Consider the following 27,664-nt stretch of genomic DNA (forward strand, 5'->3'; position numbering starts at 1 on the left):
TCCTTCAGCATGCTAAGCTATAATTGAAGATAGAGCCGTTCTGTCTGCATTTATATTTCTGTCTGTCCGCGTTTTTTAATACCTCAAGCTCATCAATTAATATAATATTCAGGAATATTACCAACTTAATTGAAAACGTCAAATTCAGCTAGAAATCGGGTAATTTCTTATTTTATAATGTCGACAAGTGTAATTTACAATATTACCAAATTACTTTTTAAAGTTCAATAATACTTTTTCGTGCACTATAGTTAAACTTGGGTAATTATAAAACTCACTCCTTTTTCTGTCAATCAATCAGACTTAAATATAACTTCCTTACTTCTATCCTTTCTAGCTGTTGGCTGTCAGTCTACGAGCCCGTGGTTTGGTGGCTGGTCGGACCCATAGCCGGCATGTCTGTAGTCAATCTGCTGATACTCTTTGTCTCAGTGAAAGCCGCCTTTACGCTCAAGGACCACGTGCTGGGCTTTGGTAATCTGCGCACGCTGCTCTGGCTTTCGGTGGTTTCCTTGCCCCTCATGGGTGTAATGTGGGTGCTGGCCGTGTTAGCTGCCTCGGAGCACTCGCAGTTGTTGAGTCTGCTGCTCTCTGGTGTGGTGCTGTTGCATGCACTCTTTTGTCTCATTGGTTACTGCATCATCAACAAGCGAGTGCGCGAAAATCTGCAGAGAACATGCTTGCGTTGCATGGGCCGCAAGGTGCCGCTGCTGGACTCCTCCATGGTAGTCAGCAACAGTTCGCACAATGTGAACGGCGCAGCCAGACCAAACAACTTCCTGGCCGGCAACTACGACACAACACGGCGCAATATTGGAATCAGTGCTTCTAGCACCACTTCAAGAAGCACTGCCAAAACAAGCTCTAGTCCCTATAGCGATGGCCAGCTGCGTCAAACTTCCACCTCCACCTCGAACTACAATTCTGCTAGCGATGCGCCCAGTTTTCTGCGTGGCTTTGAATCCTCCACAACAGGTCGCAGTCGCGGCGAACGCGAGGAGAAGTCTCGGAGACAGCGCAAGGATTCCGATTCAGGTTCAGAGACCGATGGACGCTCGTTGGAATTAGCCTCGAGTCACTCCAGCGACGATGACGAGTCGAGAACCGCACGCTCCTCGGGCACACATCGCAGCACAGCAGCGAGTGCCACGCCCGCCTATTTGCCCAACATTACAGAGCATGTACAGGCCACAACGCCACCAGAATTGAATGTGGTGCAAAGTCCGCAGCTCTTCCCGAGCGTCAACAAGCCCGTCTATGCCCCTCGCTGGTCCAGTCAGCTGCCCGATGCCTATTTGCAGTCCCCACCAAATATTGGCCGCTGGTCACAGGACACGGGCTCTGACAATGAGCATGTGCACGGGCAGAAGATGACCATCTCACCGAATCCGTTGCCCAATCCCGATCTCACCGATACCAGCTACATGCAGCAGCATCACAACAAGATCAACATGACGCCCTCGATCCTGGAGAATATACGCGATGCACGCGATGGCTACGAGGACAGCTTGTACGGACGGCGCAATGATTATCCCGATAAATATGGCTCCTATAAGCCGCCCAGTCACTATGGCAGCGAGAAGGATTACCCAGGTGGCAATGGTGGTGCCAGTGGCTCGCAGACCATTGGACATCTACGTAGCTTCCACCCGGATGCAGCATACCTCAGCGACAACATCTACGACAAGCAACGCACTTTGGGTAGCGGCTATCTGGGGGCGAAGTCGGAGTCACCCTATCTGTCAAAGGATCGTATTACGCCCGACATCTATGGCTCACGCGATGGTCACTACAGCCTGAAACGGCAGCCAGCCTATGCCACAGATTCACTGCACTCGGTGCACTCGCTGCTGAAGAACGACTATCAACAGCAGCAGCAACAACAACAGCAGCAGGCACAGCATGCGGATCGCTTGTCGGAGGGATCGGACAAGAACGGGTATCACTTTCCCTACACCGCCGAGGAGGATCATCTTCAGCAACAGGCACGCAAACTGAGCGCCAGCCACCTGATGCCAATGCATCCGCATGCGGCACTTGTGAACGACATGAATAATCCTGGACTGCTTGCGAGGCACACACTCAATGGCCATGGCCTCGTCACGCCCAATGGTTTGGGAGTCAACGGAGTAGGAGGAGGAGGCGGCAGTTCAAGGCACAGTTCGCGTGCCTCGTCGCCACCCTCGAATATGGTGGCACCCATGCAACCGCTGGGTCCTTTGGCCAGCATCACGGACACAGAGTGAGTAATCCTGTCTTGCTTTTGCTTTCCACGGCATTTCATTTGGTTTGGTTTCCTTTACGGGTTTTTGTGTTTCGGTCTTTTTCTTTTTTTTTGGGTTCTCGTTTCCTTTGGTTTTCCTTTCAACTCTTTAACTTTTGACTCGATGTGTGTGTGTAGTATGGTCCTTGTATGAAGTGAGCTGCTCCTCATTCATTGTGGCTTCTGTTAGTCCACATTCGTAATTAGCCGGCAAATCGTATGCTGCTTTTGTACTTCCCAATTGTACAATGCAATCTTCAGTTCAAATTCCTACATGAATTCAATTTGATTTGCTCTCGTACTCATACCCATAACTATCCCCACATACCAAACACTCATACTCATACGCATTCTCATACTCATACATTCATTCTCATATTCGGTTCGTTTCATTTCGTTTAATTTAAACGTTGAGATTTCATTTCAGTCTTTTGCTTTGATTCCATTTTAATCTCGACTCTTTTGTTTCTAATTCTCTTTGCTTTATGGCATACTAACCACACACACATAGACACTTCCATACACACACATGACATTCTCACATAAAACATAAAACAAAATTGTCTAAAAAATTCTTCCTTGTTCTTTTATCCCGTCGCTCTCCTTTTTGGCCCCATACACCCGATGCGATATCCAAACAACAATGAAAACTACAAACAATGCAAATGAATATGATATGAACACACACACACACACACACACTCACACATCTTACACTCAAACACACACACATACACGCACATATGATTGAAACTTTCAGCTGGAACTGGGAACGTTTGAAGCAAATCTAATTTGACTATCTTTCACTTCTATTCTCCTCCCTCTCTCTTTGCTTTGCGCTTTGCTAACAACAACAACAACAATTGAATCAACAACAACATTCACAAAAACACTCATACACACACTCACACACTCATGTGCACGCAATGCAAAAACAATGGCGGGGCCAATTGCGTTTTCTTAACCCAAATACCCGACTCAAAACAACAAATACAAATAACACGAACAACAACAACACTGACAAACTCCCAACAACAACAACAAATCAATTGAACAACAACAGCTCTGAGGTAAACCACAACGAAAAGCATTTTCCATATTTTTCAACTTTATCATCGTATTGCATCATCACAAGATTTTCCTTTCCTTTGATTGTTGCTCTTCCGTTTTTCCAATCTTTCATTTTCATTTAGTTTTTTGTCCTCTAGCTTAAGTGTAAATACAATTGAAATTCTTTAACTAAACAAACGCACATTAAATTTTATTTACTTACCGAAAATGAAAACAAAAAAAAGGGCAAACGAGATTTTCGCTCAATTAAATGTAAATGAAATAATTGATTTCATTTGTTTGAGTTTTTGCATAAATAAATGTAAATGGTTTGCATTCGTTTTTATCGCAATTCGATTCAATTTGTTTAAATCAATATATAAATAGTTCTCTCATTTTAATTAAAACATTTGTTTATTTGATTTGTTGATTTGTCGCAAATTCGAATGCAATTTTCATGTTTTCTCTTGTTTTTTTTTGCTTATTTGCCCATTTGTTTGATTGTCTCACGCATTTTATCATTGTCATTGCAACGAGAAACAAGAACATTACACAACAAGAAAAAAACAACTATGCAAACATTTTCCACAGTTCGACATTATTTGGCTGCATCGCAGGCAACAGAGGCAACATTATCCCTGGTCGCTTACAATATGGTATCAGGATATGTACATACAACCAAATCAAATCCCCTCAAACCATAGAACTAGCAATTCAATCAATTCCTCCCCATAAATATTAGATCAACTTTGCACCAGATTCAAAATTGTCAAATAATTAATTCAACTTAAACTAAATTAAACCAATGGCTAGAGTTATGTATTTATTAACTAGGCGTATACGCAATAAACTTAATTAAATAATTTCGGCGCTGATAAATTGATTAAAGAGTTTGATGATTTTAAAATTTGTATTCTTTCTGTGTAATAAATTATGTAAAGAAATTTCTGTTTACTGGCAAATTTACAACGATTTCGCTCTACTTGACTCGTCATTTGTCATCAACTAAATTTACAACTTTACTTATTCAAATGTCACATTTGAAGCAGTCGAATTTTAGTGCCAGCTAAGATAGTATAATTCAACGGCTTTCATGGCAAATCAATAAATTTCATTATACCATCAATCTACAATGTCCTAAAAGCAGTGACTTAACTCCCTCCCTAAAATACATTTACTTAGACCCTCTTTGCTGAGTCATAATATTTCTCAAATTAATTTAAAATTCATATACTTTAAAAATAATTGAGTCATAAAATTGTTCAAATAAAGACAAAAAATGCTGCCCCAAGATTTAATAACAATTATATCAAACTATTTAATATTATATAAATAAGGCGAAGTGTAAAATTAACAAAACTCACATAATGCGGCCACTTAAATTTAAACAGATTTCACCATTGGGTGAATTAATGAAATTTGATTTATGTTAACCAAAATACATGCAAAATGCGCCTTAAGCCTAACAATTTACAAGCAAACTGACATAATAGGGTCACGAGATTCGCATTCTAAATTTATTTACGAGTATATGAAATTAACGAACATTTATCAGTAATTAATCTAATGCAGATTGAAGGCCGTCGATAAGCCTAGACACACACATTAACACGCCTAAACCCCACACAAATAATTTACACACATAATATCAAACATACACACAATCTCACTCACACACTTTGCATCCTTGCACATCGTACTTTTTTGCATATTATTGTATAAACAGATATTTTTCGCAATTTTTCACTACCATCATCAAAACGCATTTCAACTAAAAATAAAATAGATTAAATTGTATCAAAATTAGTTTGATTGGCATGCTTCTGATAACCGTATTGAATAAATGTAAATACTATAATAATCTAGTTATAAATCGCATGCATAAGTTGTGATCAACGCAGTAGTTAAATAATTAAAAGCAAATAATAAATATTGATGTGCAATTTTCGCAGGCGGAATATTGATGACGATGAGACCACAGTGTGACGACTGACGACTGCAAAGCGACAAGTGCAACATAAACTGCAGCTGCAGCAGCAACTGAGGCAACAACAGCTGGCAACAAATCAGTTTGCAACCATCAGACGCAAGCCGCAATACAAAAGGCAGCCAAATGTTTAAAATTATTATTTAGTGCTTAACACGCGCATTGAAATACTCACACAAAAAAAACGACACACGCACACACACACTCAACGTGTGTGGCATCATGTACATAAGAAAAGAGGAGGAGAGAAGAATAGAGAAGAGGAGTTAAAAACTTGGACCGTAATACGAAGCAGTATACATCAGAAACATACGAACTAATAAGTCTATAATATTTAACACATATACATACAAATATGAATATATATATATTTTTGAATAAGTATATTTAATTAATTTAAATGGCATTTAAATTAAAATAATAATTTTATTGAGAATACTACATAACGAAATCTTGCATTTACTTAGAGCTCTATGTACGATCATTTCTATGTATAATATGTATGTGCTACAATAAGTACATCAATCTAAACTAACTTCAAATTGTATTTGTATTAAATAAAACTCAGACTGATTTTATGCATTTTTTCGATTAAATTACAAATTACCATAAAAGTTAATTAAGCTCAAGACACAACATACTCACCCACACATCTCTATAGATATTGTATTTAAGTCTAGTTTAAATTCCCAGTGGATGGCGACGTTAAAACAAAAAAAAAATACATCCCCAAAATAACAAAAATTTAATGTTTTCCTTTGCAAATTTTAAACTATTAAACTTGCTACCCTCATTACGTATACGCAATGTATGTGCTGGGTAACAGTTCGTCTAACACATATATATTTTCGAGCTTATTCAATTTGCGTTGATTGAAATAACATAACATAACAAAAGTCATGTGTGCCTCATTATGACTCGTATCGCACGAGTAGAGCTTATTATTATGCCAAATTAGTTAAAGTTCAGTTGAGCCCGAAATGGAAATCGCCAAAAACTGCACAAAATGCTAAATGAAATGAAATGAAATTATAATTAATTTGCAAACGTTGCCATTTAATTAGATATACACACACAACGCAGTTGATGCCTGTCGAAAGTTGTACAATTGAAATATATGTGTGTGCAACTCGCATAAATACCGAACGAATGAATCAAAATCAATGCAAAAATTATAAATACAAATATTGCTATGAAACAACACGACACAACACATCACACAAATACACACACAGAACATATCCAAGCAGTAAATGTCTATGAAAATAATCGGATAACATATTTAATAGTTGTAGCTAGAACAGTTTTTGTGTTCGCAATGTGCAACAATTATAAATAATTTATTACTGGCCACAATGGATAACTTGGCCAACTTGTATTCGAAATAAACAAAATTTAAGCTGCTTACAATAAAGAAATAAATAAATCAAGTACATTCCAAAGGATTTGTGGCACTCTGCTCATGAGCTGGCAAACTAAAAGTAAAATTATTAATATTTAACTGTATGTGAATTGATAAATTTAAATGTAAATTACGCAAAATGCAAATGCAACAAATTTAAGCAAATATTTCGTTAGACAAATACAAAAAACGTATATGAATAAAATGTGTATATTATTAAATTAAACAAATGCAAAAAATAATCAAAACTTGTTTCATTTCCTAGCGATCGTTTCTCTTTCAGAGCAACTAAATGGAAAATCTTCGGTTATGGTTTTTTTATATTTAGAATTGTTACGTTTATTCATGTTAATAATTTCATATTATTGTTGTTGCTATTATAATTATTATTATTATTATATCTTTGCTATATTTTCTTTCTTCTTTTTTTGTTTTTGGTTTGGATTAAACTCAATACATTTGTATGTATGCGTGTGTGTCTGTTTAAATATAATAGAAGTAAGTATGTGTGTGTTCGTGTGTGTTAGTGTGTGTATATGCACTAAATATTGTTTTTACTTAATTACTTTAAAACGATTCATCCATAAATAATGCAATTTCTAATTGGGTTATTGTAATCTCCTGAATTATATTTCTATATATCTTCGCTCTATTATAATTTTTATTGAATTATTTTTTATTGAAATTGAATTTAGCTTGATTACACCACGGCTAAGTATAAATGATGCTTTTGAGTTTTTCATTTGCTTTCATAATAAGTATTTATTCAAATGACAACAATGTAGCGCAAATTCAGTTTTATTTATGAGATTCATTTTGTGTTTTAACAATGTTTGAAGCAAATCCATATACAATAATCGTATAAGAGATACACAGATATATATAAATATATATTCGATTTATATATATATATAAATCGTATAATGCAATTGTTATGCTTACATTACAAACAGTACGAAATGCCAAGCCGAGTTCTCTCTAAGGCATATTCCCTTTCTCTATATGTACTATATGTTATATATGTTATAATACTCCCAATTCGGAACAAACTTAATACACTCCAATCTTTAAATTCAATTTGTATCTTGTATCTCAAAACGTTGTATCTGTCAGATACGTTTGCTATGCTTCTGCTCGTTGTGCATAGGGGATTGCGGGGGTAGCGGGAATGGGAGGTATTTATAATACAGCGATATGCCTTTTAATTAATATTTTCAAGTGAAACTCTGCAAATCTTTCAAGTATATTTTTTCTTCAGCATTTTTGTTTAGCTATACAAAAAATACATGCTCATATAAGAGCATGTATCAATGTATGTATGTATGTTTGTGTATATATAATTATTATTAATAATTATCTCAAAGTCAGCTGGCATTTAGTTTATTATTTTGTAAATAAAATCGAAGTTGAACGAAACATTCATTTCTTGGTTGTGCATATCAAAAGATCGAGAAAGTTTAGTCAAATTAAATGCACCGATTTGTCATTGATTTTGTTGCACTGTGCAGTTAAGTATCGCACGGTGGGTTAAGTGTCAATTGTTTAGTAGCAAAAACAGCAAAACAAAAAGGAACATTGTGCGTTAAGTAAAGATGATCCAATTGCTCGATAGGAAACTAATGGAAATAATTTGTTAAATTTGATGCCATCTTTATACAAGGATTTCGAAAAAGGAATTTTGCTTAGCTGTGGATACGGTAATTGCCTTTATATATGTATGTATGTGGTATATGGTATTGGTATAATTTGTAATTTTAATATATGTATGTGTATATATATATATAATAGGTATATTTTATTCAATTATAATACGCAACACATTCAAATGTTCATTTTACTACATAAATACATACATACATGATAATCATAATCATAATTATAATAATAATGACTTTCTTTTTTCTTGACTATAACTCGCTGATGCATATACAACGCCTATGTATGTGTATGTGTGTCTCTTTGTTTAGATGTGTGTGTGTGTGTGTGTGCAGTTGATGGATAATCATAAATAGATCATTCATTAAAGTTATGTTTAAGTTAATTTCACCAATTCGCTAGCCTTTTGTGCGTTTTTGCCTTTTTTTGCAAATTTTCTTTTTCTTTTCATTTGAACGGGAAAAGGAAACTTTTCATTTCAATTTGTATCTTTCTGACTAGTAACTGTAAAAATTGCTGCCAGCATATGTACAATAAAAATAGCTAAAATCGCCAAGAGAGTCGCAACTCTCATGAATACTGTTCAGCGGAGCGAAGAAGAAGGAGTTAAGTTGAGTTGAGTTGGGAAATTGAGGAAAATAGCACAAAATATGTGCAGATTTAATAAGTGCCAAACTCAATTCAGCACATGTACATGAGTTATTGTTATCGTTTATCGTTTTTACTTTTATCGTAATCGTAATCGTTTATCAATATACACACAACACATTGACAAAATTAGCAATTGCCCAAAAGCACATTGAACAAACAAACAGCTTTGCGTTATCTCGTTATGTTTTGTTCATTATCATTTTTCATTTTTCATTTTGGTTTTTCGTTTTCTGAATATAAATCTCAACAAATGGAAACATTGATAATATTCATGCACATTAACATTGACATTTACACGGAGCGACCGACTAACGGAAATTAGTTGTATAAATACAATGTATACATGTATTCATATATAATAATAATAATAATACATATGTAAGTTCTATATACGGGTATTACTTATGTCTTTTCTCGAGCATCTTCTATCTTCATCTGTCGATGCCTTTCTCTAAACTTTGCTAACTTCAAAATTGTAACTGTGTGTGGAATGCGTGTATGCTTGTGTATACGTGTGTGTGTGTGTCTGGGTGTGGGTGTGTATGTTAGGCTAGTTAGTTGTCTACAACAACAGCTCTGTTTAACAATTACAATTGGCATTGGGCGTGCCCTGCGGCTGATCCGTCAAGCGTTGTCCCTTCTGTGAGCCACCAACTAACGTTGGATCCGCATCGAGACTCTCGGACATCTTGTCGCATATAATATCCACCAAGCGCTCAAAGACAGCCTGCAAAAATGAATCGAATTGAATCGCATTCTAATTACTGAGATTTCACTGTGAACTTACCTTAACATTCACATTCTCCTTGGCCGATGTCTCAAAGAATTCAACGCCCAGTTGATCGGCCAATTGGCGTCCACGCTCGAAGCTAATCACACGCTGATCCTCCATGTCGCATTTGTTGCCCACCAGTATGACTTGAGCGTTGTCCCACGAATACGTTTTAATCTGTGTCACCCTGTTCGAAAAATCAAATGACATAATTGGAAGTTAATCGGGCACGTAGACGAGACAGCAAGCACATCGATTACACTCACCAGTCTTGCACAGAGTTGAAGCTGTCCTCGTTGGTGACATCATACATCAGAATGAAACCCATGGCGCCGCGGTAGTAGGCTGTGGTAATGGTGCGGTAACGCTCTTGGCCAGCTGTATCCTGTTATTGGCAGACGGACAAACAGAGTGACAAGAAACGTTTGGTCAGTGACATGTCTAGTAGTGGCTTTTGTAGATGAGTGTGGGTGTGCTTGAGATATGTGCATAAAACGCAAACGCAATTAGTGCTGCCCACACACGCCGACCGACAGACGGACAGACATACAAACCCTTGCCTGCATAGCTGCGGCTGTTGTGTGGATGTGGGATGTGAGAACACTTCGGCGTGCGCTCACCTGTGAAACTTGTTGCCCCAGCATACATTCAAAATAGACACAGCTCACAGCTCAGCAATCAATATGCCTAAGCATGTGTGTGAGTCTGTGTATGTGTATGTGTGTGTGTGTATGTTAACTGGGCAAACTTGTCACATTGCCAAATTGCATGCAAATTCTGTTGGCACACAAAAGTATGCTACATATTTTTGCACTGCGGACAAACTGTGCTGCGCTTAAAAGTATGCTGCATTTTTTCACATGACTCAACTCTTTTATTAAGTAAACGACGCGTGGTGCAGTCACTTAATGAAATTTATGTGTTCACATTACAAATGAACTCAGCTTATGCAGTCATTGCACTTACCCAAATTTGCAGCTTCACACGCTTGTCGTGGCGAAATACAGTCTTGACCTTGAAGTCAATGCCCACGGTGGACACAAAGGCCGATGTGAAGCTATCGTCTGCGTAGCGAAAGAGGAAGCTAGTCTTGCCCACGCTCGAGTTGCCAATGATGAGCAGCTTGAACATGTAATCGAAATTCTGATCGGCCGCATCCTTTTGCCATTTGGGATCACCACCGCCAGCCATTGTTTTGCTGTAAAACGAGAGGGAGAGAGAAAAATATATTTTATAATCAGCGTAGTCATTGCTTCATACATTATTGAATTCAGTGTGAAAATAGATTGTCATTCACTACAATAGTTAGACACTGCTCGAATTCAGTTCTCAAAAAAAAAATAACCGTTCCAAATCAATTGAAATTTTTCGCATTTTTTTAAAAACTCAACCAACTTGCTGCTAACTGTTACGATGTTCGATACCACATTGGCTCTACTGGTCAGCTGGCTGGCCCAAGGCATTTGTCTCGTGCTGGGCCACGCTTGGCAGCATCCGCTGCTCACCACGGGATGCTGTCTGCTGCTCGGCTTCTTCACGCACGCCGACGAACAGCTGCGCGATGAGATTGGCCAACAAGTCGCCACACGCTGGCAGCGCATGAAAGAGCATTACTCGTTCTCGTTCCTTAAACGCAAATACAAACCCAATCCCATGCCCAACTACGACTACAGCTGGTCGCAGGGGCCACACACTTGGACACAGACCGGCAGCAATCAGAGCCCGGTGAACATCGATGAGCAGCTGGTCCAACGCCTGGCCATCCATGAGCTGCTCAACTGGAATCACTACGATGAGCTGCCCGCAAGCATTACGCTCGAGAATACCGGACAGACGCTGCTGCTTCGCGCCCAGTTTCGCAGCAATGTGCCGACCATCAGTGGCGCCGATCTGCTCACCAGCTATACATTTGTGGAGCTCTGCTTTCACTGGGGCTGGTCGAACAGCGAGGGCTCCGAGCACACGCTCAACAATCGCAAGTATCCACTGGAGATGCAGGTACTACATCGCACTGGAGCCTCGGTGCCGCGTCGCTGCACCAGCAGCTATGATCTACTGATGGTGGCCTACATCTTTGAGCTGTCCGCACACAACCCGCTGCTGGATCCGCTCATGCAAAACCTCAAGCTCGTACAGATGCCCGGCAAGCGTGTTCAGATTGCACCCTTTCCACTCTCCTATTTGGTCTATCCATTCCGTACGGGATTCTACAGCTATGGCGGTTCACTGACCCAACCACCTTGCTACCAGGGCACCGAATGGTTCATCTTTCCCGAATCGCTGGCCATCAGCGATTTTCAACTGCGTCACTTTCGCCAGCTGCTGAGCGGAGATTGCTTTACGCCCATTTCACGCAACTCGCGACCCGTGCAGCCTCTGGGCAACCGCATCGTCAACCTGAACTACTTCTGTCCCTATGACACGGCTCAGTTGGATCGTATGCGTCTCGAGCTGTTGCAGCAGCATCAGCAGGAGATCGAGGAGGAACCAGAACAGACACATGTCGAGGAGGAACAGGAGCGTCAGCAGATGAAACTGAAGACCATGAATAGCTCCGATGACGAGGGACAATTGATTGAATCGCTGGACACCACAACCACCATCACCACGAACTCTTGCACCAGCGTCTGTGCCACGGTGCTCAATCGTGAGGGCAACAATCTGGCACAGCAGCAGCAACATCAGCAGCAGCAGCTCAACTCTTGCTGTCCCAATTCTATCATCTTCTTTAGTTCGAACAACAATTACAGAAACAACAGCAACAGCCTGGGGAGCACGGCCAGCGACACCAGCCTGATGGACAAATGCAATGGCCATGGCCACTTTCAGCTGGATCAGACCGGTGAAATGATGATGAACCTGTCCAACGATGTGGGCATCTGTGGCATGGGCGATGGACTGGGCGTGGGCGCCCGCATTCAACTAATTGAATAGTCTATGAATGGGATCATTTAACTACCTAATTTTTTGATGACAATTGCTACATAAGTTTTTTTAAATTCCGCAATCGATGATGCCATAAAACAGAAACACAGAACACTCGCAATGGATGAAGGGCTGAGCTGGACAAAGGACAAGATTACGTTGCTATCTTAGGCAGAGAACATAGGAAGGGGGAAGATTGCAAGGCTTGCACTACAGATACCACGTATTAAATTGTTAAGTTTTAAACTGTATTTTACAACGCTTTAAAGTATCCTATGAATTATTGCATTTGCTTTAACAAGACTTCTGACGTCTTTCAAATAACGGCTCAACTGACAGCAAACGCAGCAAAATAAGTTGGCCTTGAAAACTTGTGTAAAGCGAAGGGAAAGAGTAGAGAGAGAGAGTAGATTACGTTGTAGCAACAATGTTCTTCTCTTTAGTTATTCCAACTTTGCGAGTTTGAAGAGTGACATTTTTTATGCACGCAGCGTACACAACATTGTGTCGATAATTTGTATGTATAGGCAACTAGGCAACATCCCATCTGAGTCCCACTCCCTTCTCTCCATTTCTCTTTGGCCATCAAGTCAAAAGTTACGCAGAGATTCGCGCGTCATCCTCGAGGCGCTCAAGGCAAAAAGACATGGCTTCGACTTAGGCTCAGGCTCTGGTTGAGGCTGCTGCTGCTGCTGCTTGTGAGAGGCACTTGAGGCAGAGACTGGCATAGACATGAACAGACATGCCATGCTTCAGTTGAACTGAATAAGGCACAGGCTGTGTTATCAAAGCATTGCTTTTATCTCTCTGCCCCCGACAAGCTGTAATTATCGATTTTTTTGCCTGTCGAGGGTTGACTGCTGTCATGCTGTTATTATTCCTGTTCTCATTGTCGTTGTTGTTGTTGTTTTGGATGTTGTTTCATGTTTCAAATTTGGAGCGAAGCAAACGCTGCGCTCATTAAGCAGCTGCTTGCCCCATTTGCCATTTGGTCGACAGGGTCGCTCAACCTGTGGGTTTACTTAATTATTGATAACCAAAACTTTGCATCAAATATCACAAAGCACAGTTACAGTTATTAGCTATATATACATACATCGAGAGTGTGTGTGTGTGTGTATTTGCTCGATTGCTTATGCACAGAACTTGTCAATTTCTCAATCAAAATTTTAGCTATTGAAAAGTTTCTGACATTTAGACAACAATTCAATATGCTGCCAGCTTTTGTGGGCTTAACAACTTTGACGGTTGCCCCCAAATGTGTGTGTGTGTGTGTGTGTGTGTGTCTGTGTGTGTATTTGTCGAGGCTTGAACTTTTCCGAATGGAAATGGAAATGCACTTAGTGCTAACAGCAAATATTTGCTCAACTTTTCCTAGGTACATATTTCCAAATCGGGGCCAACTGCGATAGCTGGACATCAATTATTTATCGATAGTCAAGCGATAGATTGCGCTCTGCGTTCAAGTGGAATTTAAAGAAGTTTTAAAGCGATGACAGCAACACCTAAGGGCAAATGAAAAGGTAACTTTGAGTACTTAATTTCTTGCTTCTTCTTTGGCAGTAAGGTTGTTACAATCATTTAAAGTATTACAAGTGCGATAGCTGGACATAAATTATTTATCGGTAGTCAAGTGATAGTTAAGCGATATTTTCCACTCCGAATGCAAGTGGAATTTAATGAAGTTTTAAGGCGAAAGGGATACTTTAAATGCTTCTCCTTTTGCAGTTGAAATCATTTAAGGTATTACATATAAAATTATCTGCTAGAATAATGCAGTCAAACAGCCGTTTTGCCGTCAACACCGTTCACCTTCAGCTGGTTGCACTCGCTATGGTTTGTGCTTCCTGCTGTTTGTTGTTGCAGCAATGCAACCAGGTGTGAAGCCACAACAATGAAATATTCATTTACTGCGTGTGCATTTGACATTGCCAACTTTCACTGTCGTCCAGCTTTCAGCAACAAGAAAAACACAAAAAAAAAACGATTCATCAAAAAAAAGCAAAACACGACGACAACAAACGAATGTGGTTGCTGTTGTTGTTGTTGTTGTTGTTGTTGTTGCTGCTGTTGTTGACATGCCCGGGGGCAGCTAATGAAGCTGAAAATGTAGCTGGACACGTCGAGCACGCACACATATGCATTCCCCCTCTCTCACACACACACACTTAACAGTACTGTGTGCATAAGTGATGAGGACCATGCGGCGTATACTTATTGTTATGGGTAATGCAAATGCACTTACTGTGACTTAGTCTTGAGGTTGCGTCGGTTCTTGCGTCTGTATTGTTGCTGCAACTACAGCACTGTATGTGTGTGTGTGTATGTGTGTAGGTATTTGTTGTTGTCTTCAAGCTTGAATTGCGCCGGAAGCTAGTAGAAGATCCTGGGGTAATTCCTTAAGTGCTGCTGCTGCTTCTCCTTGTGACCAACTGTCGTTGCTGCGGCTGCTGCTGCTGTTGTTTTTGTTGACGTATGCGGGCTCTGACTGTGTGTAGTTGTGTTCGAGTGTTTTGTTGGTGTGCGTGGGTGTAAGCGCTTTTCTGTTATTTTTCACACATATACACAAATCGATAATGTGACGCTGAGTTAGTTTTTTCTCGCTCGTTTCGCTCTTTTAACTGTTTTTCTTGTTTTTTTTTTTTTGCACTGACTTTTCGTTTTTATACTCGTTGTTTTTTTTGGACTGGTGGCGTGCAGAGCTCAGGGGAAGTTTTAGCCTTGGCACTGGGTTAGAGTCTCTGCTGACTGATTGAGTGAATGACTGACTGACTGACTGGCTGGCTGGCTGCTTCGCTCTGCTCTGCTCGTTGCCTGCTGTTTGCAAATTTGCGCTTCTTGTTTACGATTATTCAATCAATTATTCAGTTTAACGCGCGTTTCGTCTCGCCCGGAGTCGCAATTTATTCAATTATTCATTCAGCTACTCACGAGGAATGGGGGGACAATGTGTGTTTTACTCAGTTGTTGTTTTTTTTAGTTCCGTTCACCGTTTTCTTTTCGCAGTAAGAATTTTCTTTCGCTCTTGTGTGTTGTACACGTCGTCGTCGTCTTTCGCAGGACCACAAATGAGGCAAAAATTTTCCTGTCTCTGCCCCGTTAACTGGACTGTATGCGTATGTGTGTGTGTTGTTACTTGCGGCGAATTTAGTGGCGCGGCGAATATAAGCAAATGTATTCGTATTTTGTATACGTTTTCATCATTGAAAACTGTTTCAAAACGCGCAGCTGCTGTTACTTCTTTTGCTTCCTCTTCTGCTTCTTCTTACTCCTCTGCTGCTTCTTCCATGTCTAGTGGTGAAAATCGATGGGCCCATCCGTCAAGTGGGTTGTTTGTGTGGGCGCAGACGAAGCTTTGCGGCGACAAGCGTGCGAGCTTTCCATTCATGCCGCGCAGCTGCGCAGTGAGCATCAGTTTAAATGTTTAACAGCACTGCGGTTGAGTTATCGATAGGCAGACAGAGAGCGCGCAGTTTCGAAATGCAAGATAAATCTTATCTTTATGCTTGAATTGCACACCCGAATTGAATTGATTTATAGTGTATTGTGGGTCAAAGATTGCAAATAAAAGAACAGATTGCACATTATAAAACAGTTTAATTAACAACAGATTAACAATTGATGAAATACAATGGAATCACTCTACAACTTGCTGTTACCAGCAAGCATATCACGCACCACTTTCACCGCATACTTGGCGGTGCCTGGCGCCGTGGTAACGCCGTAGCCACCATGTCCATAGTTGTGCACCAACTTGAGGCGACGTCCCTGAGCATTCGTAATCAACTCCGGCTCCACACGCACCACAGAACGATGTGGACGCAGTCCAACGCATTCGCGTACAATTTCCGCCTTCTTTAAACTGGGCAGCAAGTCATAACAACGTTCCTTGATGGCCATGCTGTCATACTTGCACCATTCGGTGTTGTAGCTATCGTACTGCCTGCAACCTCCCAGTGTGACAGTCTCGAAGCCAGGCAGCACATAGGTATCGAGATCGCCATAGAAGGCAGTCTTAATCCAAGGTGCACGCACCTTCAGCACTTGGCCACGAATGGGCACGAGATGCTGATCATTGCACAGCTCCTTGGCACCCATGCCTGTGCAGTTGAGCAGCACATCAAAGTTCTGAGGCACATCGAAGAAATTGCTCACATGCTGTCGCAGCACCTGGCCACCATTCTCAAGGAATCTGCAAAGCAATCGAATTACTAGTAATACAATAAATCATCAGAGAGCGACATACTTCTTGGTGGCGTAGGGCAGGAAGAGGCGACTCTCAGTCAGACAAGTGGTGAAGAAGGAGCCGTACTTCCAGCCGCCATGGCACAGCTTCAGCTCATCCTCTGTAGCACGGCGATAAACGGGCAGCAACTGCTCTATGAAGTGATTCTATCCGAATCACAAAAGAACGAGATAAGCAACGCTGATTAGCTGATAATGTTGTCACCTTACCCGCACTATGGAGGGCGTGGTGCGTGAGAATATGTAGCCAGATAACTGACACACGCCAGCCAGAGCCGATTCTTTGGAGCGCCGCAGTTCATCCCAATAATTAAATGCATCTGTCATCCATTGTCTGCAATTGCAATTTCACATTAGAATGTGTTACGTCTTTTCAACTAATCCCATTACATACTGCGTAATTTCCTGTGTGGGGCCCATGAAGCTGGTGCCCGGCCGGAAGATACCAGCGGCCACATAGCTCACAGTATCCTCATTGAAACGATCGGCAATAATAGAAACCTGAGCAGTTGGAAACTGCTGCTGCAGCTCCAGAGCTGTGGTTAGTCCAATAATACCGCTTCCCAAGACGCCGAACTGCATGTTTGCATCGATGAACAGTAAACTTTTCACTGAACTGTCTTTCGCTGCAGCGTGTGTATTTAAGGCTCTCCGTTGGATGCTTATCAGTGTCCAATATCAATTAACAGCAACAAACTCCGATTACAGCCAATTAATTGCGCTGTGCCTACATTTTTGGACACCACTGTACAACAGTTTCATCGTAATTAACGAAAAACTTTAAATATTTCAACTAGCCTACAAATAACAAAGATTACACCAAGTGTCAATTATTTGCATTTCTTATCGCTTTAATTCATCTTTTAAACAATTATTATTTGTTTATGTTTATATTAAATATTTTGTGTTTGGACTCGTAACAGCTGATAGATCACCAAAGGGGCAGTTTGTAGTTTCACAACACCATTGATGGTCACACTGCACTACAGTCGATTTGAACTCTTTTCTGCAGTGTGGCCATTTATACTAAACGACATGGAAATTAACCATTTCAGTATATTTTAAAGTACGGCTTGCGGTCACGCTGTTATCTGCTAGTATGAAATAAAGCTTTTGACGAAACCAAATAAAAATTTTATGTGAAATATATATTATTCGTTGACAATGTAACTTAAAGCATATCTATCAACATTTGTAAATCCAAATTCTGCTCTTTATCATCGCAAAGATTGTAAAGCTCCAAGCTAGATTAAGCCAAACGGCAAGTGCACAGAAGTGAGTGCCACAGAGCAAACACTGCCAAGAAGTGGAAGCGGATCAACAAACGCAGAGCTACAGCGGACACCAAACAACATCGGGAATATGTCCTCAATGTCGCCCAGTGAGGTAAGTTATTACTCTCAATCTCTTCAAGACCTTGACTGCCGTCCACACTCAACCACAACAATTAAATTAAGCGTGAACGTACATCGAAAAAAACAGTTGTGTAAATGTTTGCAGTCAGCTGCTGCTGCCTCCGCCTTCGTAGCGTCGCCGTTGCGTCGCTGTCTCAGCTGCTGCCGGCAGCGTTTGTGTTGAGTTTTTGTGCGCATTGCAAAGGTTCAACGTCATCTTATCGATGCTGCACACTTATCACCTCCATAAGGAACAATTGTGTTATATAACAGTTTAAAATGTCGCTTCTTTGTCTCAACTGCTTTCAGTCACTTTCACCTTTTGCACCTGAAGGTCTTTAGCGGTTTCACTGGCTTTTTTAAGCCTGCAGTGACGCCCTCTCACATGTTAGTTATCGACCCATGCAACTTTTGTTTATGCAACCAATTGCAATGCCGCTGCCGCCGCCTCTAACTGTTTATTTGTCTGTTTGTTATTGTATTTTGCAGCAGCAATGCTTCTTGCTTGTCTCTGTTTTTGTTTACGCGGCATAAACAAGCCTTGGCACGCCAGCGCCATCTATCGATCCTGGGCTGCCAACCCATCTTGCCAATCTTCACTCCCCATATAACTGCCCGCTCTGCATACAGAGCGCTTCACTCAAGCCCAAAAGCTCAACGCGTACGCGCGGTTCGCTCTCGTTTTTTCGTGTGTTCTGTTTCGCCGTTGATTTCATTCAGTTCTCGTTGACACGCGGATTCGCACGCGCCGATTTTGCAATCGCTTCGTTCCGGCAAACGAGTGGCTAAAAACAGAGAATCCAAAATAAACAAACAATCCAATAACAACACAAAACCGTATTTACATAAAGAAGGTTTATACAATTCGCAGGCACTGTGCCGAAAGCTAAGCTTTAATTATCGATTTAATTATCGGTTTGTCTGTGAGCGATTCTTCTCAGACTAACCTAATTGGATAGACCGTTAATTGCCCGGGCGCACGCTCTGCCAATCAATGTCCAGTTTTTGAAAATTGCTTTTTATTTTTTTTTTTTTTATATAAATATTTGCTGACCGCACACATCGTTTTCGCACATCTTTTTCAATAAATAAATAGCTTTTGTGTATATGTATTCTGGATTTTGATGCTGGCGTGAACTGATTTTGGCACGCGTTCAAGTTACAATTTATGTGCTCGAAATGGAACAAGAGTCTGATTTCGACACTTGTTCTTATAGTCGAATATTAATTAATAAACTTTTTATAGCATGTCAAAAGCTGTTTTGCGTATATATACACAATACCACATTACGATATACACAATGTATATATAATTCTCCACTTGATTATGTGCATATCTTTAGATCCGAGTCCGAAAAGAACCAGTTTCTATATTTGGTATGCATACACTGTCGTTATTCTCGCGTATATAGGCAATTTTGGCATCAGTTTTACGTCGCGGTTCACGAAGTTTTGCATTCAAAATCAACTGATAGCGAGCCTCCCTCCGATCGTTGCCTATAACAACGAAGTATTATTCAGATTCACCCTTTTGTCTGATCTCTGTCATGAAATATGCATGTGATACGCTGCACACCCTCAACACAAAGCGTAGTATATCATAGAAGTCAGAACTTCCTTATGGGTAAATTGAAATAAACAATGGAGTGACGAGAGTTAATTAATACTTTTCCCTTGCTACAGATGCCATTCAATCCATTTGGGTAACTCATAAATTATTTATGAGGGCAATTCCACCTGATCTTCTCTTATCGACACTGCTAATAATCCCCCACCTGGTGTACAAATATATTATTTAACAGATAAGCCGATTTATTTGCCTGCGCAATTAAATTATTATTGAGAAAGCATTTTAATCTACTCATCAACTTATAGTGCTTGCCTCTGGCTTTAATCGTAAGCCGCTGTAGCGCTTGTTTACTGTACTTTTATCAAGAAAATGCAAATTAATCATTATAATTAAAATGCATTGTCGCCAATTGGCTGTGATTTCGCAACGGTGCATTTTAAAAGGTTGTCATTTTTAATAATATCAACATTTAATCTCAATTAAATTGTTGTCGCCAGTCTCGCATTTCACTCATGAATGTAACTGGAGCTGGAGAAGTGATTTGTCAACTAACTGAGCTACTTAAATTTGCTATTTACTACGACGCCTCGTCGGCAAATCATGCGCAGCCAACTTAATAAGCTTATTGCCATTTGCAGGGTTGCCAGATCGATCTGTTTTTATTGTAATTGCTGTATCAGCTACTGTCGTTTTCATTGCCAATTTCCATGCACAATTCACGTGCTGTTACTGAGGACACGTTCGATTAGTTTGCCAATTGAAAGCATTTGTCATTTACAATATTACGCATTGATTGATCATAAAGAATCAAAATTGAATTGAAAGATGAGCTGTGTATCACTTGGCGAGTACGTGATACAGGCCTACCTACCTGCTTCTCACTCTTTCTTTCAACTTGTGTGCTGAGTTTATTTGGAGTGGCTTAAAAAAAAAACAGAAAAAGAAACAGGCGCATCAGGTTTTTCGTTTATTTATACAAAGCCACAGTCAGCGGACAAAAATAAAAGAATAAAACCAAAATAAAGCGATTAACTATCAATCTCTGACGTCAGAGTGCTGCGCCACAATGACGTCGCAAAGGCGGCTCGTTTACATCCATTTAAACGAACACGAGTTTGCTGTGGGTATTAAGTGTAAGTGCATTCTTATCGATTGCACGAAAAGAGCGCGAGAGAGGAAGCGGCAGCCCTTGTATGAAGGTCGAAATTGTTGATTTAGCAACTGCAAGTTTAAGGTTATGCTGCACGCTTCCTCAATGCCATCGTCGCAACATGTAGTGGTGTCCACCACCCCGGGGGTACAGCTCGTTGCTATTTTTGTCGGCTCTCTCTTTTGCTCTGGTCTTGTAATGAGCTTAAGGTTCTCGGTAAACGGCAGCAGCAGCAACAGCAACCGAGGGGCAGAGAGTTGGGCAATCAGGAAATCATTTTGTATGGCTTTTGGCTTGTCGCGAGCAGCGCATCGCATGTGAAAGTTGCATAATTGGGCCCAGTGGGTCGGGTCGTGAATCAGTTGTGAAGGCTGGGCCCCTAAATTGGCCAAGTAAACAAGAAAAAGTATGGCAAAAACAAACAACATACAAATGCTGACCATGACTCAGAGCTGCTCCCCAGACACTCGGCAACACACTCACAGCTTTCGTCACACACCTGCCGCTATCTCTATCTCCCTTTCTACACCTATGTACGTCTCTATCTCTATCTCTATTGCTGTTGATGTTTCTCTGTGAATATGACTACTAAGGGGGCTTTTTGATGCGTTGTTGTTGTTGCTGCTATGGTCCACAGCGACCTTCATACCAGCAGCGGCAGACGACTCATTTTGGCCAGTGCCCACTGCCCACAGGCCACTTAGACCGCCCACTCTCTTGGTCGCAATTTTATCAGCTGTTGTCAAGTTTATCGGCCTTTTGATTTAATCTATTTCTTTCTTTTTGTTTACCCCGAAACGCAGGAAATTCTCTAGAAAAACAATCAGAAAAACAAAACGCGCAACAACAAGAAACTGCGAGTCAGATTGTTTATATCTTTGTTTTTTATTTATTTATGTTCGATGGTTCAACATTTTAAATACCATCTAAAAATGTGTTTTTATTTACTTTGGAAAATTTTGAAACGATTTTAAAACATTTTGTTGGAAAAAAAGGTGTTAACCACTGAGATGTTTCACATTAAATGGAATTAATTTTGAGCCTATTTTAATTATTTGTTATTGTTTAGTCTTGTTATAGGATAATTCTCAGTCACCCAACAATTTTCATATAGTTTTATATAGATTTCCCAGCAGGGGATATTCTCTTAGTGCTTGACAACAAGCGGGCAGACATTTGAAAATTAGAAAATACGTCGCATCTATCTTTAGACTGGCAATGCGTCTTCCCACATCAAATAAATTTGGGGCAGGCCTTATGAGGATGGCAACAGGAATTGTACAGAATTGTGTGCAAACTTATACAGCTGATTTAAGAGAAGTAGAAACTATACTATAAATCAATATTGTGCAGCTAACTGATGCAATTCGCTTGTTAACGAAAAGCAGATCCCACAACGGTTCCAATTACCCCTTATAACATATATATCATCGATTGCTGATTGATTTTTATTATTCTCGCACGTTTTCAATTCACAATTGCGAAAGTTTACTGCAGTTTCATCAAATGCTGCGGCCCATTGTACGCAATTGTAAATTGTAATTCGAAATGCATTTTTCCAATTGACGTCGTCTGTTGCAATCGTTTGGCGATATTGATGTCGATGACTGTGGCTCATTTATGGCCCTGTTTATTGTGCTTTCGGCCTTAATTCGCAAAAATTACTCGCACACATTCTTTTTTGTTTTTTGGGCCACTTGTGTTTCATGCTGACCTGTTTACAAATAAATGCTTTCGCATGTAGTATGTATTTTTGCATTCATTTTCCATATTCGAATCATTATCTTATCAGCTCAGCTGCTCTTATCAGGCGTGCCGAGCGTGCCATTTGCCACGCTGACAGCTCGGGAACGCTGCCAGAGTCGCCAAACCGTTGGACTGTGGCTGAGAAGGGCAAGCCGGGGGCCAATTGTTTCATCATCTTCTCAGAGCTGCAGCCGTCTGCAGATGCTGCACAGGTAGAGCCAAATTTGTAGAGTACATAGAAAGAAGACATCAGAGAGAACTCTTGTTTGTGTGTATATAGACATAAGAGCTATATCTTGCTAAGCGAGTGTATAAGCATGTTTGGGCACATAAACGAGTTTTCTAGTCTCGTCTGGCAGGCTACATGAAATGCCTATTTTGATAGTGCAAAACTGATAATGCAAAAAAGAAGAAATAAAACTGAGTGAGTCGAGTTATATCGACTTTGCAGTACGCTAACTCAAAATGTTACCAAGAAATGAACAATAATATTAGTCAGTCTTAAATCTTTAAATATTAGAAATCAGTGATAGTTTACTTTTTTTCATGGTAACAATAAAAATGAATTTTAGTAATAAAAATAAAAAGAATGTTATAAATCATATTTAAATAAATATACTGAAGGTTCTTTTGAGGTTTGATTTTATCAAACTCATTATTTTATTATTGTGGTCTCTGTTCGAAATACATTTATTTTTAGTAGAAATTTATTATAGACTTTTCTTTGTTAATAGTTAAGCTTAAAAATTGTATAGTCATCACGTTTTTCGACAAAATTTTTGAACTGATAAGACTTAGATTGCTTTTTCCTCTCATCCGCTTTTTTACAACCTAATAGCCAATAATCGTGCCAAGATCTTGATCGCTCGCTAAACGGTGTCTCGCATTGATAGTACACTCGGTGAGGGCATGAGAAAATACACTACGTACTCTGAGGCACGTTGACGCTGCCGACGATGACTCCCGACGTCGTCGTCGCCGTTGTCGTCGTCGCCTCGTCTCGAACGGCTGTTTGGGTTGAGGCAGCGTTGTTGGGTTGAAGGGGTTTTCGAGCAAAATTTCTCGACGCTATTGCCACAGTCGTTGGCCGAACGTTGAGGCACTTGGCTGTTTCGTTTTCAATCGTCTCGTTTATTCGCACTCGGCGCCAATCGCGTTGCTTATTGCAATTTACCATTTAGTTTTTGTGGCCAACGCGAAATGTGGCTAGTGCGTTAACACTTTGAACTGGGCCCTGGGCAAAAGTATCTCAACATAGTTGCCATTGATCGATGATAATGATTCAAAATAAAAACCACAATAATTTGTGACATTTTAGTTTCGAAACATCAAGGAAACTTACAAGAACTAAAGACGAAAAGTGTTTGAAAAGTACCCAATTAAAATAACGCGCCGAGACTCTAGTTAACAAAATGTTGAAACTATTCAAGAAAACTAAAGATAAAATACCCAAATCGGAAATCATAACCGAACCCAAAGAACCAAAAACTCCGCCGGTCTCCAAATGCGGCAAGCCGCTGCTGCTCGACAATACGCGATGGGAGGCAAGTATATAGACCTAATATATGTAGTATCAGCACACACATATTTATGCGTATTCCTAATCGAACTCTGAACCTTGGGCGACAACTTGGCCTTGGCCATTATAACGCGCCATATCTAAATGAGCTGGTACTTATCGCCTTACTGCGGGATTTACACTGCCATAAGACTTTTAGCGCCTCTGACAAATATCCAAGACAAAGTCATTTTCATAGCTGTAAATATAGCAACTGATAGATCATATATATAGTTGTGCTCTGTTTCTCCACTTCGCAAATTCAAAAATTGCGTCATTAAGTTGACGTTTCGGGGAACAAGTTATGAGTCTATCGCCTGAAATATCGCTGTGAAAATGGGCAAAGAAAAGGTTACTCGACTATGGCAAACAACTTGAGACATTATCAATAATTTTTCAATATCAGAAGGGCGCCTCAAGTATCCACCTTGTCTTGTGATTTTGTTAATTAATCTTCCTTGCCAAAAAGCACAGCACGACATGGCAAAAAACTTTAGTAGTACTTGTTTTTTTTAGCGCTTATCGAACAAACTGATAAAATTATGGCTTATAAAAGAACATACTTGACTTGTGTTTGTGTGTGGTGTGTGTGTTGAATTTAGGTTTATAAATGTATTTATGGCAGGCTGATAATAGCCAAAAAAAAGGAGGAACAGAATAACAAAACAATCAACACACACAGAGCATTGCACGAGCAATTTTATCTAATCTGTACAACGCCCGCCTCTATCGTAGGCCATATACCATATAACACACGGAGATTGACATTTGTAAGTCTGAAAGGAAATGTGTAGGCGATAAAAAAAGTAAAGTAAAGTATATAGCTGGAGAGTCATGTATACAATTGTAAATGCAAGTAAATAGTGAGGCCAACGGAACGAAACACGCGATCTTTGTGCAAGTCGTAAAGAAAATAGAAGATAGCTAAAACAACAGCACATAGAAGTAGAAGTTTAAGGTGTGCATCGAGTACATTTGAAATTGAGTTCTTGACTGCATTTTCAGTGCTAGATAAGATAAGCTGACTAACTGTGAAACTGTTTCTAATTACCCCACCCTCTTTTCTTTCTTTCTCTTTGTCTACTTACAGCGCCGTCTGCACAAAGAGTTGATGTCCCTGATCAAGGAGCCGCCACCAGGCGTGACCGTTGACACCGAAAGCGTGCAACAAAACTTATCAGAGTAAGTGTGGAAGCCCCTTCTCCATCTGTCTGTCTGTCTCTCTGTTTCGGGTGTGTGTGCCACATTTGCCACATGCTCGCGTCTCGCAACTAGGCCAAGTTCGCACAAAACTCGTTTAGCTTAATTTAGCAGATTTGTTTTTTTGTTTAATTGTTGACTCTGTGCAATAACAACACTGCGCTTTAATTACAGATGGAAAATAAATATTAAAGGTTTCGAGGGCACACTCTACGAGGGCGAAGACTTCCAACTGCTGTTCAAATTCAACAACAAATATCCCTTCGATTCGCCAGAGGTAAGCGAGTCTGCACTTTAGAATCTTACACGAGAGCAATTATTAACCTGATAACTATAATTTGTGACTAGGTAACGTTCATTGGCAGCAATATACCCGTGCATCCGCATGTGTACAGCAATGGACACATCTGCCTATCCATATTGACCGAGGACTGGTCGCCGGCGCTGTCGGTGCAATCGGTGTGCCTTAGCATAGCCTCCATGTTGAGCAGCTGTCGCGAGAAGAAGCGACCGCCAGACAATACACTCTACGTGAAGACCTGCAACAAGAATCCCAAAAAGACTAAATGGTGGTATCACGGTACGTATGCGTGATTTTCTCATTCGCACATGCAGTTGAAGCAGATGCACATCTGTTCAAATACTGACTCTGACTCTCTGTCTCTGTGTTTGTTTATTGCAGATGATTCTGTTTAGTTAGCGTTGCAATTTATGACTACTGCCTGCTGCTTGCGTTGCGCATACAACAACATCACAAGAAAATATAAAAACCGCATGGCCAATTGTTGCCCTGTCTGCAAGGACAACGCCTTATAGCGACCAACAAAAGCGCCAATAATAACTATTTCATATACCAGCCACAAAACAAGCTACCAGAGACAACAGTTCATTTCTAAATATTTAAATTACCTGTGACAGTTGAGAAGCGATGTCATTGTTAAACTAAACACACAAAAAATCACACACTCAACATCAAACAATGCACTTTGAGAGCAAAATGCAATTGAAAATTGGAAATGCGTCGCAATGGTTGAAAAATTAAAAAAAAAAAAAACAGTTAAATAATTATATATAAATATATATGTGAAAGGAGAAACTAAGCAAATGGCAAACAATCAACACCGACATGAGCAACAAACAACAACAATAACAGCAACTGTATAAAACAAACATGAAAACAATATAATTAAATGTTAACATTTTAAATTAGATTTATAAGGACCGAAATTAGCGTCTAAATTAAATGTTATAGACAACTTAACACAATAATCTTAATCTGTAAAATGTGAAAACCCAACCAACAACACAAAAACAATCAACAAAATCCCTTTCTGGTGTTGCAACCAGGCTGTGGCAGCAACATTCCACGTCAACATGCTGTTCGCTGACCCTTTTTGAAATAACCACAACAACAACCTATATAATTATAACATTTAAATTATATACAATATATAATGTGTGTCTGTAAGAAAAAGTGCATTGAGTTTCCAATTGATAAACGAAACTCAAGTGCAGTTGGCAACATTGCAGCGTTAGTCGGAAAACATTTCAAAAATGTATTCATTATGTATATGTATGTATGATGTACTATATTATTTGTATTACGTATTAAGATTCGTCCAAATCATCAAGCACATTTTGTAATTTTTCGGCCATTCACATCACATTCAATCGCACTGTAAACATCATTTCAATCCATCGAACATCGAAAATCCTAATTCAACATACATATATATTTGGCAAAAGGACGAGAATCCAAATGTGGCCAAAAGAAAACAACAAATCTCTCATGTGGCACGTTCGCAAAACATATTTACCTCTTATTGTGCAACTAGGTTACGAAATGTGGCGAGCAACTCGCTAAAATACTTATGTTTAATACCATGTATAAAATATTACTATATAAAATATATATCTATATATCTGTCTGCGACTATACTTAGCATATGTACTAGCTACGCCTATGAAGAATTATTGTTAAAACAAGTATTTAATAAAAACAAGATCCAAGTCTGTAATCGTGTAAAAATGTGCTCTCTCTTTTCTGATTTAAATTGGGGATACTAGCATCTAGTAAAATTGTGCAACAACATTA

At 39.9% G+C, this 27,664-nt stretch overlaps 5 protein-coding genes across 11 annotated transcripts in view; 3 read left to right on the forward strand and 2 right to left on the reverse strand.

Annotated features, from left to right (window-relative positions):
• The window catches only part of LOC117568194 (protocadherin-like wing polarity protein stan), a 63,525-nt gene extending 56,587 nt beyond the window's left edge, over positions 1 to 6,938 (forward strand). Inside the window, exons 7-10 of one of the 3 annotated variants that reach the window (XM_052003968.1) lie at positions 338 to 2,242; positions 3,327 to 3,333; positions 3,905 to 3,969; positions 5,266 to 6,938. In XM_052003968.1, the coding sequence (XP_051859928.1) occupies positions 338 to 2,242; positions 3,327 to 3,333; positions 3,905 to 3,969; positions 5,266 to 5,299 (2,011 nt within the window). In that variant the 3' untranslated portion in view covers positions 5,300 to 6,938. Of the gene's footprint in view, positions 1 to 337; positions 2,243 to 3,023; positions 3,334 to 3,904; positions 3,970 to 5,265 lie in introns of all 3 variants that reach the window. The other 2 variants (XR_007954765.1, XM_034248653.2) reach the window with 2 other exon arrangements.
• A 1,738-nt stretch (positions 6,939 to 8,676) lies between these two features.
• On the reverse strand, positions 8,677 to 15,981 carry LOC117568856 (ras-related protein Rab-3). 2 transcript variants are annotated; one of them, XM_034249736.2, is made up of 5 exons: positions 15,638 to 15,981; positions 10,748 to 10,979; positions 10,048 to 10,166; positions 9,797 to 9,968; positions 8,677 to 9,736 (listed from the first exon to the last, which is right to left on the reverse strand). In XM_034249736.2, the coding sequence occupies exons 2-5, from the start codon at positions 10,970 to 10,972 to the stop codon at positions 9,590 to 9,592; spliced, it is 663 nt and encodes a 220-aa protein (XP_034105627.1). In that variant the 5' UTR covers positions 10,973 to 10,979; positions 15,638 to 15,981; the 3' UTR covers positions 8,677 to 9,589. The 2 variants fall into 2 exon arrangements, with proteins under 2 accessions (XP_034105627.1, XP_034105626.1); XM_034249735.2 differs by having other exon boundaries at positions 14,952 to 15,980.
• Positions 11,070 to 13,009, forward strand: LOC117566607 (carbonic anhydrase 5A, mitochondrial). The gene has a single exon (XM_034246148.2). It carries the CDS (start codon positions 11,195 to 11,197, stop codon positions 12,713 to 12,715), a length of 1,521 nt encoding a protein of 506 aa, XP_034102039.1. The 5' UTR covers positions 11,070 to 11,194; the 3' UTR covers positions 12,716 to 13,009.
• Positions 15,982 to 16,283: 302 nt separating the features above from the next.
• On the reverse strand, positions 16,284 to 17,721 carry LOC117568035 (D-aspartate oxidase). Its single transcript, XM_034248377.2, has 4 exons — positions 17,346 to 17,721; positions 17,162 to 17,285; positions 16,953 to 17,098; positions 16,284 to 16,898 (listed from the first exon to the last, which is right to left on the reverse strand). Exons 1-4 carry the CDS (start codon positions 17,531 to 17,533, stop codon positions 16,349 to 16,351), a joined length of 1,008 nt encoding a protein of 335 aa, XP_034104268.1. The 5' UTR covers positions 17,534 to 17,721; the 3' UTR covers positions 16,284 to 16,348.
• Positions 17,722 to 18,035: 314 nt separating this feature from the next.
• Positions 18,036 to 27,587, forward strand: LOC117568036 (ubiquitin-conjugating enzyme E2 W). Of its 4 annotated transcripts, none has more exons than XM_052005631.1 (6): positions 18,036 to 18,337; positions 24,130 to 24,355; positions 25,460 to 25,551; positions 25,744 to 25,846; positions 25,918 to 26,149; positions 26,252 to 27,587. In XM_052005631.1, exons 2-6 carry the CDS (start codon positions 24,224 to 24,226, stop codon positions 26,263 to 26,265), a joined length of 573 nt encoding a protein of 190 aa, XP_051861591.1. In that variant the 5' UTR covers positions 18,036 to 18,337; positions 24,130 to 24,223; the 3' UTR covers positions 26,266 to 27,587. The 4 variants fall into 4 exon arrangements, with proteins under 4 accessions (XP_051861591.1, XP_034104271.1, XP_034104270.1 ...); XM_034248379.2 differs by lacking the exon at positions 18,036 to 18,337 and adding an exon at positions 19,035 to 19,199; XM_034248380.2 differs by lacking the exon at positions 24,130 to 24,355 and having other exon boundaries at positions 18,039 to 18,337.
• Positions 27,588 to 27,664: the final 77 nt, after the last annotated feature.

This window comes from Drosophila albomicans, chromosome 3 (genome assembly GCF_009650485.2).
Source record: "Drosophila albomicans strain 15112-1751.03 chromosome 3, ASM965048v2, whole genome shotgun sequence".
Classification (NCBI taxonomy): Eukaryota; Metazoa; Arthropoda; class Insecta; order Diptera; family Drosophilidae; genus Drosophila; species Drosophila albomicans.

Coding starts and splice junctions, on each gene's coding strand:
- LOC117568856 (XM_034249736.2), bottom strand. CDS start 10,972: ATGGCTGGCGGTGGTGATCCCAAATGGCAAAAGGATGCGGCCGATCAG. Junction 10,167..10,747: donor GTGTGAAGCTGCAAATTTGG/GTAAGTGCAATG, acceptor TGCCAATAACAG/GATACAGCTGGCCAAGAGCG. Junction 9,737..9,796: donor AGGAGAATGTGAATGTTAAG/GTAAGTTCACAG, acceptor TCATTTTTGCAG/GCTGTCTTTGAGCGCTTGGT.
- LOC117566607 (XM_034246148.2), top strand. CDS start 11,195: ATGTTCGATACCACATTGGCTCTACTGGTCAGCTGGCTGGCCCAAGGC.
- LOC117568035 (XM_034248377.2), bottom strand. CDS start 17,533: ATGCAGTTCGGCGTCTTGGGAAGCGGTATTATTGGACTAACCACAGCT. Junction 17,286..17,345: donor CCCACACAGGAAATTACGCA/GTATGTAATGGG, acceptor TTGCAATTGCAG/ACAATGGATGACAGATGCAT. Junction 16,899..16,952: donor CTGCCCTACGCCACCAAGAA/GTATGTCGCTCT, acceptor ATTGCTTTGCAG/ATTCCTTGAGAATGGTGGCC.
- LOC117568036 (XM_052005631.1), top strand. CDS start 24,224: ATGTTGAAACTATTCAAGAAAACTAAAGATAAAATACCCAAATCGGAA. Junction 24,356..25,459: donor TCGACAATACGCGATGGGAG/GCAAGTATATAG, acceptor GTCTACTTACAG/CGCCGTCTGCACAAAGAGTT. Junction 25,552..25,743: donor GTGCAACAAAACTTATCAGA/GTAAGTGTGGAA, acceptor CTTTAATTACAG/ATGGAAAATAAATATTAAAG.